The sequence below is a fragment of the Nannobrachium achirus genome, assembly GCF_963921795.1.
Source record: "Nannobrachium achirus genome assembly, chromosome: 15".
Lineage (NCBI taxonomy): Eukaryota > Metazoa > Chordata > Actinopteri > Myctophiformes > Myctophidae > Nannobrachium > Nannobrachium achirus.
In genome coordinates this window covers 24,789,714-24,806,481 of record NC_137822.1, presented here as the reverse complement: position 1 = coordinate 24,806,481, position 16,768 = coordinate 24,789,714, and the positions used below count along the sequence as shown (strand labels likewise).

The 16,768-nt window shown below is 42.8% G+C and overlaps 1 protein-coding gene across 1 annotated transcript in view; it reads left to right on the top strand.

Moving 5' to 3' along the window:
* Positions 1–527: 527 nt before the first annotated feature.
* dbh (dopamine beta-hydroxylase (dopamine beta-monooxygenase)) overlaps positions 528–16,768 on the top strand; it is a gene marked incomplete at both ends in the record, with an annotated part of 35,775 nt that continues 19,534 nt past the window's right edge. Inside the window, 4 exons of the mRNA XM_080743511.1 lie at positions 528–881; positions 13,878–14,024; positions 14,686–14,943; positions 15,570–15,746. Coding sequence (XP_080599637.1) covers positions 528–881; positions 13,878–14,024; positions 14,686–14,943; positions 15,570–15,746 — 936 coding nt within the window. The remainder of the gene's footprint in view (positions 882–13,877; positions 14,025–14,685; positions 14,944–15,569; positions 15,747–16,768) is intronic.

Genomic DNA, 16,768 nt, shown 5'->3' with positions numbered 1-16,768 from the left:
GGTCTCTTAAAGCAGTGGGATGAGACAGGTCTTTTAAAAAGCAGTGGGATGGGACAGTGGTCAGTGGCACAGCGAGGAGAAACAATGTCCATTAGGTCTCTGAAAAAATAGAAAAGAAAGAAAAGGGAGCCGTGGAAACCAAGAAATCTTGCACACAGAAATCCTGGCGCTAAACGAGGGCATAACTACTGTACAAAGAAACAGAAAGGAAGAAGAGGAACAACATTTTGTGTGCAGCAAGAGACATCTTATTTGACTGGAAAGGAGTACAAATGCGAGGGGGAAAAAAGCCAACAGAGAGGCGTGAATTTGGAGAGAATTCAGTCTTGAAAAGAAACTTCCTTCACAATTAAATAAATATTGACAGACACACTGTGTGTGACACACACCAAAAAGGACAGACAGCATCAGCCAGAGGCCAGTGCTGCAGGAGCCGCTCTACCACTGCTGGCACTTCTTCAGCCTTTGGAAAGCACGTCTTTCCCTGCAACACAGAAAATAACACAAGACCATTCTACCATCGGACCATGAAGCTCAACCTTCGACTTCAGGACGTCACCATCGTGTATTTCACTGTCCTGGCTACGCTGGTGGTCATCTTGGTGGCCTCCTACCAGGCTCCTGCTGCCACTGTCGTCGACCCTTCGTCCTCCGACCGCTCCGTCTTCCCTGCTCTCCCCATGCCCTTCCGAGTGCCCCTGGATCCACACGGGGATCTCCAGCTGGCCTGGAACATTAGCTATGCCCACCAGGAGATCTACCTGGAGCTGAAGATAGCACGGCTCAGACACGGCGTGGTTCTGGGGATGTCTGACCGCGGGGAGCTGACCAACGCTGACCTGGTGGTTCTCTGGGATGATGGAATTAAGAGCTACTTTGGGGTAAGCAGCGCAGTGTCTGTTGTGACCAATCAATATGTGTGTATGTTTATTATAGTTGGGCCGGTAATTGACAGTGGTGGAAAAAGTACTCAAATGTTTTACTTAGGTATCAATACTGCAATGTAGAAATACTCCATTAGGGTACCCTCACACCAAAATACCTAGAGTGGAATCCGCCAATGCATTTCAATGAGAATGGAGCGTTTTTTTGCAGAAATCCTGTTTGGGAAACTGAATTTCCCCCGGGGGTTATTAAGGTATTTTTATTACTATATAATTTGGCTATTCAAAAATAGACGATGCTCACAATGTGTCACATCGCAGCACGTTAATCAATCAGTCCAACTTACCTACAGCAACCCTCACCCTGATTATTTGTGTAAAAGAAAAGTAAAGACACGCTTACATAAAATGCCATTTTATTCTCGGACAATAAAGAACTGAAAGGTTTTGATCTGGCAACGTTAGGGGGGGATAGTTCCAGTGGTGGAAAAAGTACTCAGATGTGTTACTTAAAGGAGCTATAGTCAACTTTTTCATTGTAGGGCCGACACTTTGTTTACATCCTAGTCTATAGACTAGAATGTAAACAAAGTGTCGGTCTGACAATGGCCAAAATGATTATTTTATCATTAGTTTACGCTTTTTGTGGTCATTTTTGAATAGAAACACGTATATGAACGAAGCTTATTTTTTTATAAAATAATTTCAAAACATTATTTTTATTTTAGCATCCATTTTTCAAGAAAAAGATGACTATAGCTCCTTTAAGTAAAAGTATCAATACTGCAATATTGAAATACTCTGTTAGGCTGCCCTCAGACCAAAATATGGTCGGCAGTGGATAAACTCTTCTGGTGCGCAGCTGGCAAAAAACGCAGAGAGCATATTCCGTCCCAAAGCCAGTGACGCCCCTGTCACTCACTTCCCGCACCGCCCTCCCTCCCTGTAGCCTGTTACACTAGCGTAGCGATCCTCATCATATTTTACGTGTCAACTCTATAATGGACAGACGAAGGGTACTCGCCCTTGCTTTATTGGAAGGGGAGATGCAACAAGCTAAAAAGAGAAGAGTTTGGGTGCACGAGACTCTTGATCAAAACAAAACATCTCCCAGTCCCTTCCTGATTCTCAGAATGTTACGCCTTCGACTCACCCGATTGGACAGGGGGGGAAACCAGAATCTGCGTGGAGAATTTCTTTGCTCCAGCATAAACGCAAGGTCTGCGCGGAGCGCAGATATCCTCCACTGACATGAAACCGCAGCCTTCTTATTGAAATGCATTGGCGGAACGCGGATTCCACTCTCGTAGGCATTTTGGTCTGAGCCCAGCCTTAGGGTACCCTCACACCAAAATACCTATGAGAGTGGAATCCGCGTTCCACCAATGCATTTCAATGAGAGTGAAGCCAGCAGAGGATTTCTGCAAAAAACGCTCCACTCTCATTGAAATGCATTGGCAGAACGCGGATTCCACTCTCATAGGTATTTTGGTGTGAGGGCACCCTTACAAGTAAAAGTTTGGAATTCAAAATGTAGGCTACTTGAGTAAAAGTACGAAAGTATTGGCATCAACATATACTTAAAGTACCAAATGTAAAAGTACAAAAATGTTTGAAAATAGCAGATCTACAAGCAAATGTTTGAAAATAGCAGATCTACAAGCTCACAATGCGTCGCATCGCGACGCATTGTGAGCTTGTAGATCGGCTATTTTCAAATGGCCAAAATGTATATACGGCTGAAGTGGTTAATGTATGTTTTGTATTAACAATAACAATCTACAAAGTAACTAGTAACTAAAGTTTTGAAATAAATGTAGTGGAGTAAATGTACAATATTTGGATCCGAGATGTAGTGGAGTAGAAGTAAAAGTATTGGAAATTGGAAATACTCAAGTAAAGTACAAATAACTCAAACGTGTACTTAAGTACAGTACTTAAGTAAATGTACTTAGTTACTTTACACCACTGCAGAATGAAATGCTGCTACTGTATCTCCTTCTAATTTTAGGTGTGAAGCCATTGACATTATGTAAACATGATATGTTAATTCTGCAAGTGAAGAGAAGTAATTGTTGCAATTCTTCTTGCAAGCAGGTTGCAAGCAAGAAGTAGAATCCCCCCCCCCCCACCCCATTGCTAAAGGCACTGAGTGAGTGTATGACATTCCTCGAGGAATGTAGATTTCCCCTTTGTTCACTATTCACGTTTTCGCTCAAATTTAATCTGCAATTGTAATTCTACCTCTCTACCTCTGTATGATTATGTCAATGTTCTGCAGCATTGTGGTTTTATTACAACACCCATACAGGGCATACGGGCAGCATGTACAGTACTCATACTCCTCACAGAAAGCAGTGATGCTACTAGCCCTGCATCCTGCATCCCTGGCGCATACTTTTAAATAAAGGACGCATTAAACTAACATCACTGCATCCCCAGGATACATACAACTCTATCCTTCCTGCTATCAGTCATTTCACTGCACCAGCTGAGCTGCATGTGGTGGAGTCTCCACAGCTGTGTGTTCTGGCGTTATTGATGAGATGATTGCGATTGTCTTGTAAATCCATGCTTCTGTCCTTTTTAAATACATACAAGTAGCTATTTGCCACTATTTGTTTAAATTGTCCTTTTTGATGTTTTCACGGTTGATACATAATGGGTGTGTTGTCACGGGACCCATAAAATAATTCTGGGACCCATTTGAATGACCACCTGTGGGTCCAGGGACCCATTACATTGAAAACCTAGCAACATCACTGCAGAAAGCCATGCTTCATTGTGCTCAGGTGGCGCAGGGGTAAAGAACCTGTCCACCGCCGCAGGGGTCGCATGGAACCCACTGTGGTGCATCCGGTTTGGTGGTTGAATGTTTACACAAACACAATTGGTTGTGTTTGTGGCTCAGGATTAACAATCCCTCCTGGGCAAAGAGGAGGAGAGCAATCTTTGTCGTTGCATTATCCACCCGGGGGGGCAGGTGGTGTTGAATAGGTGGGGTGGGACAGAGGCATCATGTCCTCCCAGAGGGTGGTCCTCACTGGCAGGTGAGCCAGTGGGGTGCAATAGTAACGCAAATGTGTGGGGAGGGTTAATTGGCATAATGAATACATTGGAATAAAAAATTAAAAAAATGGCTGCTCTTAAAAATCAATGGTTTTCAATCTGTGGGTCGTGACCCCCCAGGGGGGTCCCCAAATTATTTTGGGGGTCCCCAGATGATTAACTTAATGTGCAACATCGCTTTGGCTGCACAATGCCCAGGTCTGTTCTAGTCTATACTATTCATTGGCTTACAAAAAATGGCATTTATCATGAACTATTCTGGGTCTAGTTATTTTATTATGCCTTTCTTGTCTTTATTGATAGTCACAGTGTAGAGAGACAGGAAACAGGGGGTCTGGCCAGGCCCAGGAATCGAAACCGTGACTCGCTGTAAGGCATCAGAGCCTACTGTATGTGTACAGAGCCTACTGTATGTGTACAGGGCCCAAGCGTGCCACAAGCTACCCCAAGTTGGAATTGCATGTTTGCTTCCACCATAAGGGTGCCACAAATGCAACACGTTGTACCATAAGCCGTACAAAAGCTATTTCTCCCAGACAGTGGATCCCTCTACTGGATGAGCAGTTCTCTTTGCTCCGCCCGGTTGACCTCCATCAAACAAAATCAGTGATTAGGAATGTACTTAAATTAAATATGATTGCAGTCCAGACCAGTTTGACTAAGCTACTAAGCTACAACAACTAAAACTAAAACTAAATACAGTATATTGACATCAACAAATAAAAACTAGACTCAAATATCAGACAGGGACTAGTGGAGAAGAGATCCAGTTGAATTAACTCAAAATAATAGTGAAACAAGATGTGTCTTCTTAGCTCCTATTATCTTCAACATCTTCCTCTCAGCAGTAGTCACACCTATCTCCCACAAACATCTACAAAGCCCAGGCGGAGTCAGTATTAAGTTCCATCTGGATCGAAACCTATTCAACATACAGTACAGTGCCTCCAGCCAGGCATCCACCAAGACACCTGTACTGCCCTCCAAATCTGTACTGTAAGCTTCAGCATGCTGGTGGTTAGTAAATAGGCGCCACAAGGACCGCACAAAGGAGCCCCTAAGGACATAGCATTTTCACCCGGCACTCTCTCACATGGAGGTGAATATACATCTTTATACTATAATATACACGCACCACAAGGAAAGGACTGCCCATCCAGATTGGAAACACACCTGCCCCAGAAAAGTGTGTGGATTGTCAGTGGTGGAAAAAGTACTAAAACCTTTTACTTTAGTAAAAGTATCAATGCAATGTAGAAATACTACATCCAAATGTACTTAAAGGATGACTTCACCACTTTTCAACTTCATATAATAGGTCCTCAATAATGTTCATGATGAAATAGCACATAGGAGAGTTGTGGGCGGGTCAAATCCATCCACCAGTGACATCATCGTTTGACAGATTTTATTTTAAACAATATATATATTTTTAAATATTTAGATTTGTATTATCCCGAGAACAATGGCTTCCACTTTAACATTGCAACTTCAGGTGATTCAGGAATAGAAAGCCTACAGTTTCTATTAGCTTGGATTCCCCATTGATGATGTCACTGGTGGATGGATTTGACCCGCCCACAGCTCTCCTATGAGATCCAGACTGTGTAGGAAAAATAAAATGCTTTTTTATCATGAACATTAGTGAGTACCTATTATATGAAGATAGGTTGAAAAGTGGTGAAGTCCTCCTTTAAAGTACCAAAAGAAAAAGTACCCATTATGTGTTTCACAAGGTATCATAATGTGTATTAGCTATTTTCAAATAGCCAAAGTTTAAATAGGGCTGAAGTGATTAACGTATGTTTTGTATAAATAATAATTAAAAACTGCAAAGTAACTAGCAGAGAGTCGCAAGAGTAAGACTAAAAGTACAATACTTATTTCAGCTGATGTAGTGGAGTAGCAGATAGTATCGAAAATTGGAAATACTCCAGTAAAGTAAAACGTGAACCTGAAAATTGTACAGTAGGTGAGTAAATGTACTTAAGTTACTTTCCACCACTGTGGATTGTGAACATTCATACAGTATATGTTTGCAGGGACGTGCTGGGCCCCTGATTCAGCCCGGGAAAAAGAGTTGGAGAGGCCCTCATTGCGCACTATAGAGAGAGATCTCTCTCCATAGCGCTGCTGCTACTCAAAGATTTGCCATTTCAGATCAGGACAAGTGACAAGCCAGAGGGCCAATTACTGTACATGAGTTATATTTCGTCGTTGTCGGGTGGAAACCTTGTATGTCCAAAACCGTTTGTTTTGTATTTATCATTTTAAAAATGATTTAAACTAGTGAAAACAGCCGGTGTTGTGTGCTTGTAGATCTGCTGTTTTCACAACTCTTGTGCAACGGCCTTATATGATGAAGCAGCGCTTTGCTTTGCAAAAAAATGTATACATTTGAAACTTGGAGATACAAGGTTTCTGCCCGACAGTGACGATTTACTTTGTTGGCCGCCCAGCCCCCAAAATGGAACGAAGGCCGACATTTTATTTTTAATTTTTTCCTAATGGCCAGCCTGGACCGGCCGGAATGAACCGGCCGTTCGGGAGTTGTCCCGCTTTTCCCAATGGCCAGCACGTCCCTGTATATGTTTGAATAATATATGTGTCTACATAACCCTTATACCCTGGCACATAAAAAGAGAGTACTTTCTACTTTTGGTACTTAAGTATTTTTACATTGCAGTATTGATACTTTTACTTTAAAGTAAAATAATGTGAGCACTTTTTTTTCCACCCTTGATGGTCATTATGTGACAATATCCTCCTCCACACCATCACCTCAAGCAGCCATTTATAGCAACACCTGTCAGGGCTGCTTGGCTTGTGAGCAGCATTATTCCCATGTCCTATTCTCCAGGGCCTGCCTAATGTCTCCCTGCTTGTCATGTCTCGCTCTCTCTCTCTCTCCAACCCCGCCATCATTTAACCACATGAACCTATAGCGTCACAGAGACTATTCTGGGGGGGGCGAACATCGAGCAAAAAACAGCAGGACTATAATAAGCTTGCGTCGTGAGCTAGTGCAGTGGTTATCAACCTTTTCAGGCCGCGACCCCCCAAAATATTAATATTTTAACCGGGGACCCCCCCCCCCCCCCCCCCCCCCCCCCACCTTGACCCCCCCCCCCCCCCCCCACCTTGACAAGCACTAAGAGCTGAGGCATTACATTTTGTATAACACGGTTCTATTGTGAAAATAGCAGATCTACATGCTCACAACGCCTCGCAACGCATTGTGAGCATGTAGAATAGATCGTCTATTTTCACAATTTCTGCCTCTAATATTTGACAATTTGGCCAATGTTTAATTTGTCATTTTAGAGGTATTAAAAAGTCCTTAAATTGTCACTTTAGAAATGTGCATATATGCTCTATCTATACACGTACACTTTATGTTGGTTTGTTTACTGTTGAGAGAGAAAACAATGTTGTACATTAAGTTAATCATCTGGAGACCCCCCAAAATAATTTGGGGACCCCCCCTGGTTGAGAACCACTGAGCTAGTGGACCAGCTATTTTCGGGGAGGAGCGATTTGGGGCCCTATTTTCGTCCATGCTAAACCTAAACGTCTTTGCCTCTTTTTTTTTTTTACTATTTTGAAAAAACATTTTTAAATGCTTAAAATAGCCGATCTACATCGACACTTGTAGATCGGCTATTTTAAGTATTTATAGTATTTATATATATTTATATAGTATTTATATAGTATTTAAATATTTTTCAAAATAGTAAAAAAAAAGGCAAAGAAGTTTAGGGTTTTAGGGTTTAGCATGGACGAAAATAGGGCCCTTAGGGTTAGGGTTTGGTGTAGATGGAAAGAAGGAGCAGACCGACTATACATCCCTGGGGGACCCCAGGCAAACGTCGTACTGTACATATAGGGTTTAATTAACTGTTGTATCATGGCTAAACATCCTGGTGTATATAAATATAAATAATATACATTTCCTTTATCCTCTCTTAAATCTTCAGCGCCGTCCTCCATCCTGCCATCCTTCTCTCTCCCTCTCCTCCTTCCATCAGTCTTTCCTCCCACAGGGGAAATAATTACCAGACGAAAGGTCACTGCTGTACTACAAACACTTCTGTCATCTCTCTCTTTCGCACGCACGCACATATGCCGCGCACGCACGCACACACGCACACGCACACGCACACACACTTACTTCTAGATTCGCTGTGGCATGTTATGTTCACTAGTTTAAGCACATAAAAGAATATTGTATAAAATAAAATTACTCCTTGGCATTTATATCTTCATTTGCTATACATGTGTTCAAATATAGCACACAGATACGTGCAGAATGTAAAAGGTCATATCAGACTTCAGTTGTGCAACAACCAAGGGAACAGGAGCTAACATATAGGGTGATAGTCTCGCCTTATTAGGAAGATTAACTTCACTAGTAGGCTATAGTATATTATTTCACAAATATTAATTTGCGATTAAAGCATATGAAAGCATACTTGTGTAATTCCTATCGTTAAGAAGAAAGGATATCAATACTTTTATATGACTTGAACTCAGTATTGGAATCAACATGTACTAAACGTACCAAAAGTAGAAAGTACTAGAATGTTCTTTTGCATCTCCTCTGCCTTACATCTCATCCAGCATTCAGCATGAGCCAGAGTGGTGACCACATGGCAACAGTGAGGAGTGCAGGGGTGTCACAAGGGGGGGAGGGGGACAGTGGGACTGAGTTACTAAGGCCCAAGGTGGCGGGGCCTTAATTATTTTATATACTTTAGCTATTGAAAAATAGCAGATCTGCAAGCTCACAGCTCATAGATCTGCTATTTTTGAAAAAGTCGTGAAAATGTGTGCAAATCTTTTGTAACTCAAAATTTTGCTTCTGGGGGAGGGACAGCAAATGCATTTTCCAGCAGCGGCACGTGACGCAGCTCCATTGCCGGTCTGTGCGGCTGTGCCACGGATTAGGTATAATTGCCGCAGCGCAACCCAGGGCTCCACTGGCTGCGTCGCGTTGCTCTGCGTCGTGACGGCGTCACATTGACGTCCGACCGGCTCCACCGCAGCGCAGCGGCTGTGACTGTGAGGTATTCATTTCATTCTATGGCCAATACAGCCCATTTCCAAAACAACATGAAAATCAATTTCAAACAGGAATACAACTATTTGTGACATGAATGTGAACGTATAGAGCACACTATGTTCACAGCAGAGAGCAGCAATGCACCACTGACCACTTTGTCATGATTATAGCCTGTTGTACATCTTTTTATCAAAGTAGACCGCTGTAATTACATACAAAAATATGCTAGGGTTTTTGGGACATCTAGTCACCCTTGTGAATGGATAGCCAACAGCAGAAACGCACGTATATAGCCAACATTTAAATATACAATGCATTTATTCATATTGTATACATGACTGGACGTTGTGGACGCCGTCAACAAATTGAACCGGGGCGATTTTCGAGTTTGGACGCCGTCACCGGAGCGTCCGACGCTGACGTCGCCGTCGGCAGTGGAGCACCCTTCATTGATTAAAACGAGAGCATTCCCAGCGTTGACGTTGACGCGACGAATACCAGTAGAGTCGCCGAAATGAAGCTCGCCGAGAAACGGGGGGTGCGTTCGGAAATGCACACCGGGTGGGGCAACGGTGCGCTTTTTCAGTCTGAACTCTGAAGGTAAACTTTCTGAAAAGCAGCAGTTGCTAACCTAACGTTGCTATTGATGTTTATAAACTAGGGTAAATTATAATAGAATATTAGAATATTAATTCATGTTGATACTGAAGAAGGCATACTGTGATTGTGTGTCCTATACTTTACATGATGGTTGTTGCTAGCATTAACATTTATGATACTGTGAGATTAAGACTATAACCATAATTTACCCTAGTTTATAAACATCAATAGCAACATTAGGTTAGCAACTGCTGCTTTTCAGAAAGTTTACCTTCAGAGTTCAGGCTGAAAAAGCGCACCGCTTTTTTCGGCGACTCTACCTGTTACCGACGTGACGCCGCGGCTGTTGTCGGCAGTTCCGGCGACGCCACGGCAGGCGCCGGTGCCGGGAAGTGTATTTGCTCTTTCTGTCTGGGGGGGATCCCTGGAACTACATATTTTGAGATGGGGGTCTGTGGCCAGATACGTCTCATTTTGGGGGTCCTTCACCTGAAAAAGTTTGAGCACCACTGACAAAGAAAATCACGATTTTTCAAAAATAGCAGATCTACAAGCTCGCAGTGTGGCACTCGGTGCCGCGCTGTGAGCTATCTGCTATTTTTCAATAGTTAAAGCACAAAATAGTGCGTACTAACGCGTACTAATGCATCCCCAGTTAAACCCCCTCCCCCTAAGAAGAACATTCATGGGGGGCCCGCAGTGAATCCTCGTACCCAGGGCCCAGAATTTGGTGCAACACCCCTGGAGGAGTGTGACATCCTGCTGAGTGTGTTGCCAGGGTAACCGGAATGCTTGCCTCAAAGCACGCTCGCCCTCATTTGTTTGAGGGCGGTTCTTGTATTCTTGTATTTATTTTACAGAGGATAAGGTTAGAGATACGTTTAGGGTTAGGCATAGTTATACTGAGGTTACCTTCAGGAATTTGTCACCATTTTAACGAGGTTAAGGTTAGGAATAATGTTAGGTTTAGGCAGAGGTTACGTTTAGGAATATACGGTAGAGACCGGTTAGAGCTCGCCGACACATGCGCCGAGCGACTGTGTTCTGAGGCGAGCGTTCTGGAATGTGTTGCCAGGGAATGCTCACCTACTTGCTCTTCATTATAGTCCTGGACAATGGACGTCTATTGGCTGATAGGCAAGCCATCAGTGGACAGGAGCAAGAACTCGGCTTCACTATTACACCTACTGTAGGAGCGCTAGACAACTCCCTGCTGTAGTCTGTAACAGACTTTAGACCATACATGGGCAACTGGCGGCCCGGGGGCCACATGCGCCCCCCCCACCTTCACTTAATGCGGACCGCAGGTTAACACCGGAATACTGATATATTATTGATTTCAGCTGTTACAATTACAAACATGACCTACCTGTCAGTCTATATTAGTAGCTTAATGACTAGTATAGTAGTATTAAAATGTATTTTTTTATGTCCAATGTATTTGAATTTAGGTTCATAAAGTTAACATGAGTATATAACTAAATGCGTTTGAAATTAAATCAAAATGTTACATTTCAGGATTCCAATTAAGAAATAACAAAAATAATTCAGGATTCCAATTCAAAAGAAGCAAAAATAGCCGATCTACAGGCTCAAAACGCATCGCACTTCTATTGTATGCAATACTAGAATGACAAATGTGGCCCTCTGGAGGGAAGGTGGAAATATAGTGGCCCTCACCATCATCAAAGTTGCCCACCCCTGCTTTAGACTATGCAGATGCCCATGCCTATCTGACCATGTGGAGCAGGCACAGATGCTCCTGACCAGAGTGGCGGCAGAGTGTGCCAACGTGGTCTCGCCCTAGATGCCAAGGTTATCTCATACAGTAACGCCCTCCCTCCCGGACCACCCACCTCTAACTACAACAGAAGCCAATGCTCTCTATGCTTTGACCCAGTAAGACCTGAGGCCAATTCTAAATGCCTTTTAATTCAGTGTAGTTATCAGACATTTTCGTGCCAAGGATGGCCAAATTGATTAATATATATGGCCACGGACCCCCATCTGGAAATGTTTTGTGCCAGGGACCCCCGGACGAGAAGAATAATTATTAGAAACATTTATGTGTACACTTTCAAGATTTTCACAAATGTAAAAAAAAAAAAATCATTTAAAAAAATGCAGCGCGGCACAAAGTGACATCTTGAATAGCCAACTCAAATCTAAAATGACACAGACGCTTTCCAGGTTTTAATAATTAAATACCGTGGCTCTTTTCAATGCCGACTGTGGAATAACTTACTCCAGTTCAAGAAAAAAAAACGTTTCTGAAGTGTAGGCCTATATTGCTTTTTCCCCCCTCAAATATGTCAAGGACCCCCAGGCCTCATACGAAAATATTTTGTGCCAGGGACCCCCATACAAAATTTGCTAACATGTTTGTGTGTGTGTGCTCACGAATGGCTAGTCGATTCTTGACTTGTTTTCATAGACCTTGTTGCTTGTTTCTCTCACAAATCTGGCAACACTGCCAGCCACCTTGAACAGAACTTTATTATGTACTGTAAACTTTACAGTACTTATTAAGTTTTGGTTTATTTGGAGTCAATCCTCTCCGTCTCTGTCTGACCTTGTCTGTCCTGTGTGTGTGTGTGCCTGCGTGTGTGCGTGCGTACAAAATCGATGTCCTTGCTGAGATCCATTTTTTCACAGCAGCTACTGTAGTTTGAGGTAACAGGTGCTGCTGATACATTCGTTCGTTGTCAATACTGGCTGCTATGCAGCATACCATGCCAACCTTAATGTAAAATAAAAAAGAGCCTTTATAGGACTGTCCCGTGAGTGCTGGTGTTCTCTTTGAGAATCTTCCTTGTAAAGTTACATTTCCCGACCGTGCACCCGGTAAGAAGTTTACTACTGTTGAGACGACTTGGAGTCGTGCGCGCACCTCCGCTTCAAACAGGTGCTGCTGTACCATTGCTACCAACATCTTGTGTGAGCCTGTAGACAAAAAAAATGTGAAATATTTGGAATATTTATTAAACTTATCTATAACACAAATCTTGTATGGGGCTCCCTGCGGCACAAACTCTTTTCAGATGGGGGTCTGTGGCCATGACATAGGTATTCATTTGGACCCACTGATTTCAACATCATTTGGAAGCAACTAGACCAAACAAGCAACTACATGACTACACTACTACTACAACAAGGCAGAAGAAACCTCAACCACCAATATTTCGTTGTTGTCGAGTGGAAACCTTGTATGTCCAAAACCGTTTGTTTTGTATTTATCATTTTTAAAATGATTTAATATAGTCAAAACAGCCGATCTACAAGCACAGCACACAATGCCTCGCACCGCGAGGCGTTGTGTGCTTGTAGATCAGCTGTTTTCACTACTTTCGTGCGATGGCCTTGTATGATGAAGCAGTGCTTTACTTTGCGAAAAAATGTACAAATTTGAAACTTGGAGATACAAGGTTTCTGCCCGACAGTGACGATTTACAACTGTGACATTACAGAAAAAACAAGCCTAGAGTTCGCTTAATAATAAGCCGACTTGGTAACTCTGGCACTGCAGGAACTCCCTGGAGTTTCGGTGGGAGCATTGCAGATCCTCCGAGCGTAACTCTGAACGCACCACTGCTCTCCTAAACCCACATGACCCAGATACAGGAAATCAATCAAAGTTTGGGAGTTTTGCGCTTTCCCATCGCCTTTGGGTTTATTAGACATAAATAATTAAAACGTGTGTGTGTGTCAGGGGCGTCAATTGGGTATGGCAGGGGTATGCAGCTGCCATACCCTGGGTCCAGGGGGGAAAATAAGTTACTTTTAAATATAAACCCATGAATGTCTCTTTGTCTATCTGCGCTGGTTATTATGTTGTTAAATTACAGTAAAATAACTACAAATGCAAAATTTTACAAATTGGCCACTTTAGCAAGGTATTAATTATATTCTCCACACTTTTACTCTCCCCATCTTGACAAAATGCTATATTCCCAGGTTCCGCAGGTCAGCTGCACAGGTGCAATGCATTATTGATAATTGTGGCACGTTTACTAACATGTTTAGCAGCAAGAGCCCCCGAGAAACCGTAGAAATGGGGAGAAAAACGAAAATGTATCTTAAAATAAATGTGGCAACATGACTGGGGTCTTGAAGGCGCGCATGCAAGACACCAGTCATGTTGCCATACCTTAGCTTTTTCTGAACTGACGCCACTGTGTGTGTGTGTGTGTGTGTGTGTGTGTGTGTGTGTGTGTGTGTGTGTGTGTGTGTGTGTGTGTGTGTGTGTGTGTGTGTCTCTCCAGGATGCATGGAGTGACAGTGAGGGTCACGTGTCATTGGACAGCCAACAGGACTACCAGCTGCTGGAAACCAGACAGGGCGCTGATGGCTTCCACCTGCTGTTCAAACGAGCCTTCAGCACCTGTGATCCCAGAGACTACGACATCGAGGTGGGTGTGTGTGAACTGTGAGCCCCTGCATTTACACACTGTGGAGCCCTAAACCACTTAGGGCCTATTTTTCATCCTTTGTCGTGCAACAATATAAAAACAGCAAATATCTTATACGCAGGGGTCATCAATAAGCAAAACAAAAAAATGTGTCTGTGGCAAAGACTTGGTCTTGTCCGTGGCAATTTGTAGATGTTCTTTTTGACCCATTATAATCATGGATCATTTCGATCATGACACAAAACGATTCATTACTTTATATATATATATATATATATATATTATATATATAATATATATATATATATATATATATAATATATATATATATATATATATATATATATATATATATAGATAGAGATATATATATATACACACACACATACATACTATACGACCATAACTTTGAGTGTGTACAAATGCGCCCAAATGGACCTGTAAGGGTCCATTTGGTTCCATTTGTACACTCTCAGAGTTACAAACCTGTACTATGGTCATTCAGGGCTAGTTCTATCATGTGATTCTGGTAACATTATTGTCCACTCATTTTGTATGTCTGTGGAAAAAAATTTTTTTTTACAAAAATGCCCACCACAAACCAGCATGGTGACGACCCCTAGTCTGCTAAGAATACAACAATTCGTCTTCCATTATTCAGGAGGGCACTGTTCATGTGATATATGGAATACTGGATCGACCGATCGCGTCGCTGGAGCAGCTGAACCTGTCCCGGATCCAGATGGGGGTGCAGCGGGTGCTGATGCTGCGGCCTGACACCCAGCCCCCCTCCCTGCCCCCAGACGTGGAGACATTGGAGGTCCGGGCCCCAGACGTCACCATACCAACCCAGGAGACCACCTACTGGTGCTTTGTTCAGGAGCTGCCTGAAAACATGCCCAAAAACCACATTGTCATGGTATGTGTGTACCTTGAACGTGGACACACATAACGCGTTGCTTACAGCAGAATTATATCGTTGTTGTCGGGTGGAAACCTTGTACTGTATGTCCAAAATCGTTTGTTTTGTATATATCATTTTTAAAATGATTTAAACTAGTGAAAACAGCTGATCTACAAGCACTACTAGATCAGCTGTGCTACTTTTGTGCTACTACCTTTGTAGTGCTACTACAGTTTGTCCTTGCAGTGCAAGGACAAACTGTTTTACAAAAGATAATAGAGAGGATAAGTTTGTTTTTAATACAAAATAAACATCTGTGAAAGACCCTGCGCAACAACAAGCCACTCTTTACCAGGTGTTTACCAGCCGTCCCAAGACATCCTCAACAGCCACATTGTCATGGTAACAACAAAACAACATAAATAATGTGGCTGTCATGGTAACAAATATCACTTGGTTCACTGCAGCACATTATTTTATACACTATCAATTCAGTACGATACAATTCAGTTTAGAATAGTGTTGCATTTTCAGGTACGATAATTGAAACTTAATGTCAAGGTATGTTGATAATATAATAACACGCAGCGATGATTGTGCTGATCTCATGCTTCCCCTCTCCCATTCTGTGTCTCCATCAGTATGAGTCAGTGATCACTGCAGGCAACGAGGCCATTGTGCATCACATGGAGGTGTTTGAATGTTCTCCTGACGTCCAGAGTGTGCCACAATACAGCGGCTCCTGTGACGACAAGATGAAACCCGGGAAGCTCAATTTCTGCCGTCATGTACTGGCTGCCTGGGCCATGGGGGCTGAGGTATGCTTACAGACACACACTGTACCGGTATATACAGCTGGGATTTGAGTGTGTATACATTGAGTGTACAGTATGAGTAGGCAGGGGCGTCACAAGGGGTAGGAAAGTGGGACTGAGTTACGAGGGCCCAAGGTGTTGGAGGGGCCTTAATTATTTTATACTTTAGCCATTTAAAAATAGCAGATATACAAGCTCACAGCGCGGCACCGAGTGCCACGCTGCGAGCTTGTAGATCTGCTATTTTTGAGTCGTGAAGTCGTGACAATGTGTGCAAATCTTTGAATATATGTATTTTTTAAGCGAACATTTGTAAATCAAATTTTGCTTCTGGGGGGTCCCTGGAACGAAATATTTTGAGATGGGGGTCCGTGGCCAAATACATACCATTTTGGGGGTCCTGCACATGAAAAGGTTTGAGCTGACATCGAAACATAGGTTTTTCAAAAAAACCTTAGAAGGATTTGAAATATTCAAAGATTTTCATGATTTTTCAAAAATAGCAGATCTACAAGCTCGCAGCGCGGCACCGTGAGCTTGTATATCTGCTATTTTTCAATAGTTAAAGCACAGGGGCCCCACAGTGAATCCTTGTACCCAGGGCCCAGAATTTGATGTGACACCCATGTGAGTAGGGAAACAGTGTTTGTGGCGTACTGTATCCAGACAGAGCCAGTTAATTAATCAAACTAAAGCCACTCTGCGATACAACAAGCACTCAAGAGAGTGCTTAGAAACTAACTACTAACCAGTAAGACTCCCTAATCGGGAGATAAGCAAACGTCATGTCGCATACACAAACTTTAGAAGGCAATGGTAGGCAAATAGGAGGGAATATGGGAAATGGGACAGATCCATGTTGATGACATGACTTTAGAGATACTGTGTACCGCTTTGCGTGATTTTAGGGCAAAATCTTTGTTTTGCAAGAATCGGCCTCATGGTGGCGCTAGAAGAGGGCCATGTGAGAAATGAGGGGCAACGGTGGCGGAGATATGAGTAGGGGAAAAGTGTGAGACGGACAG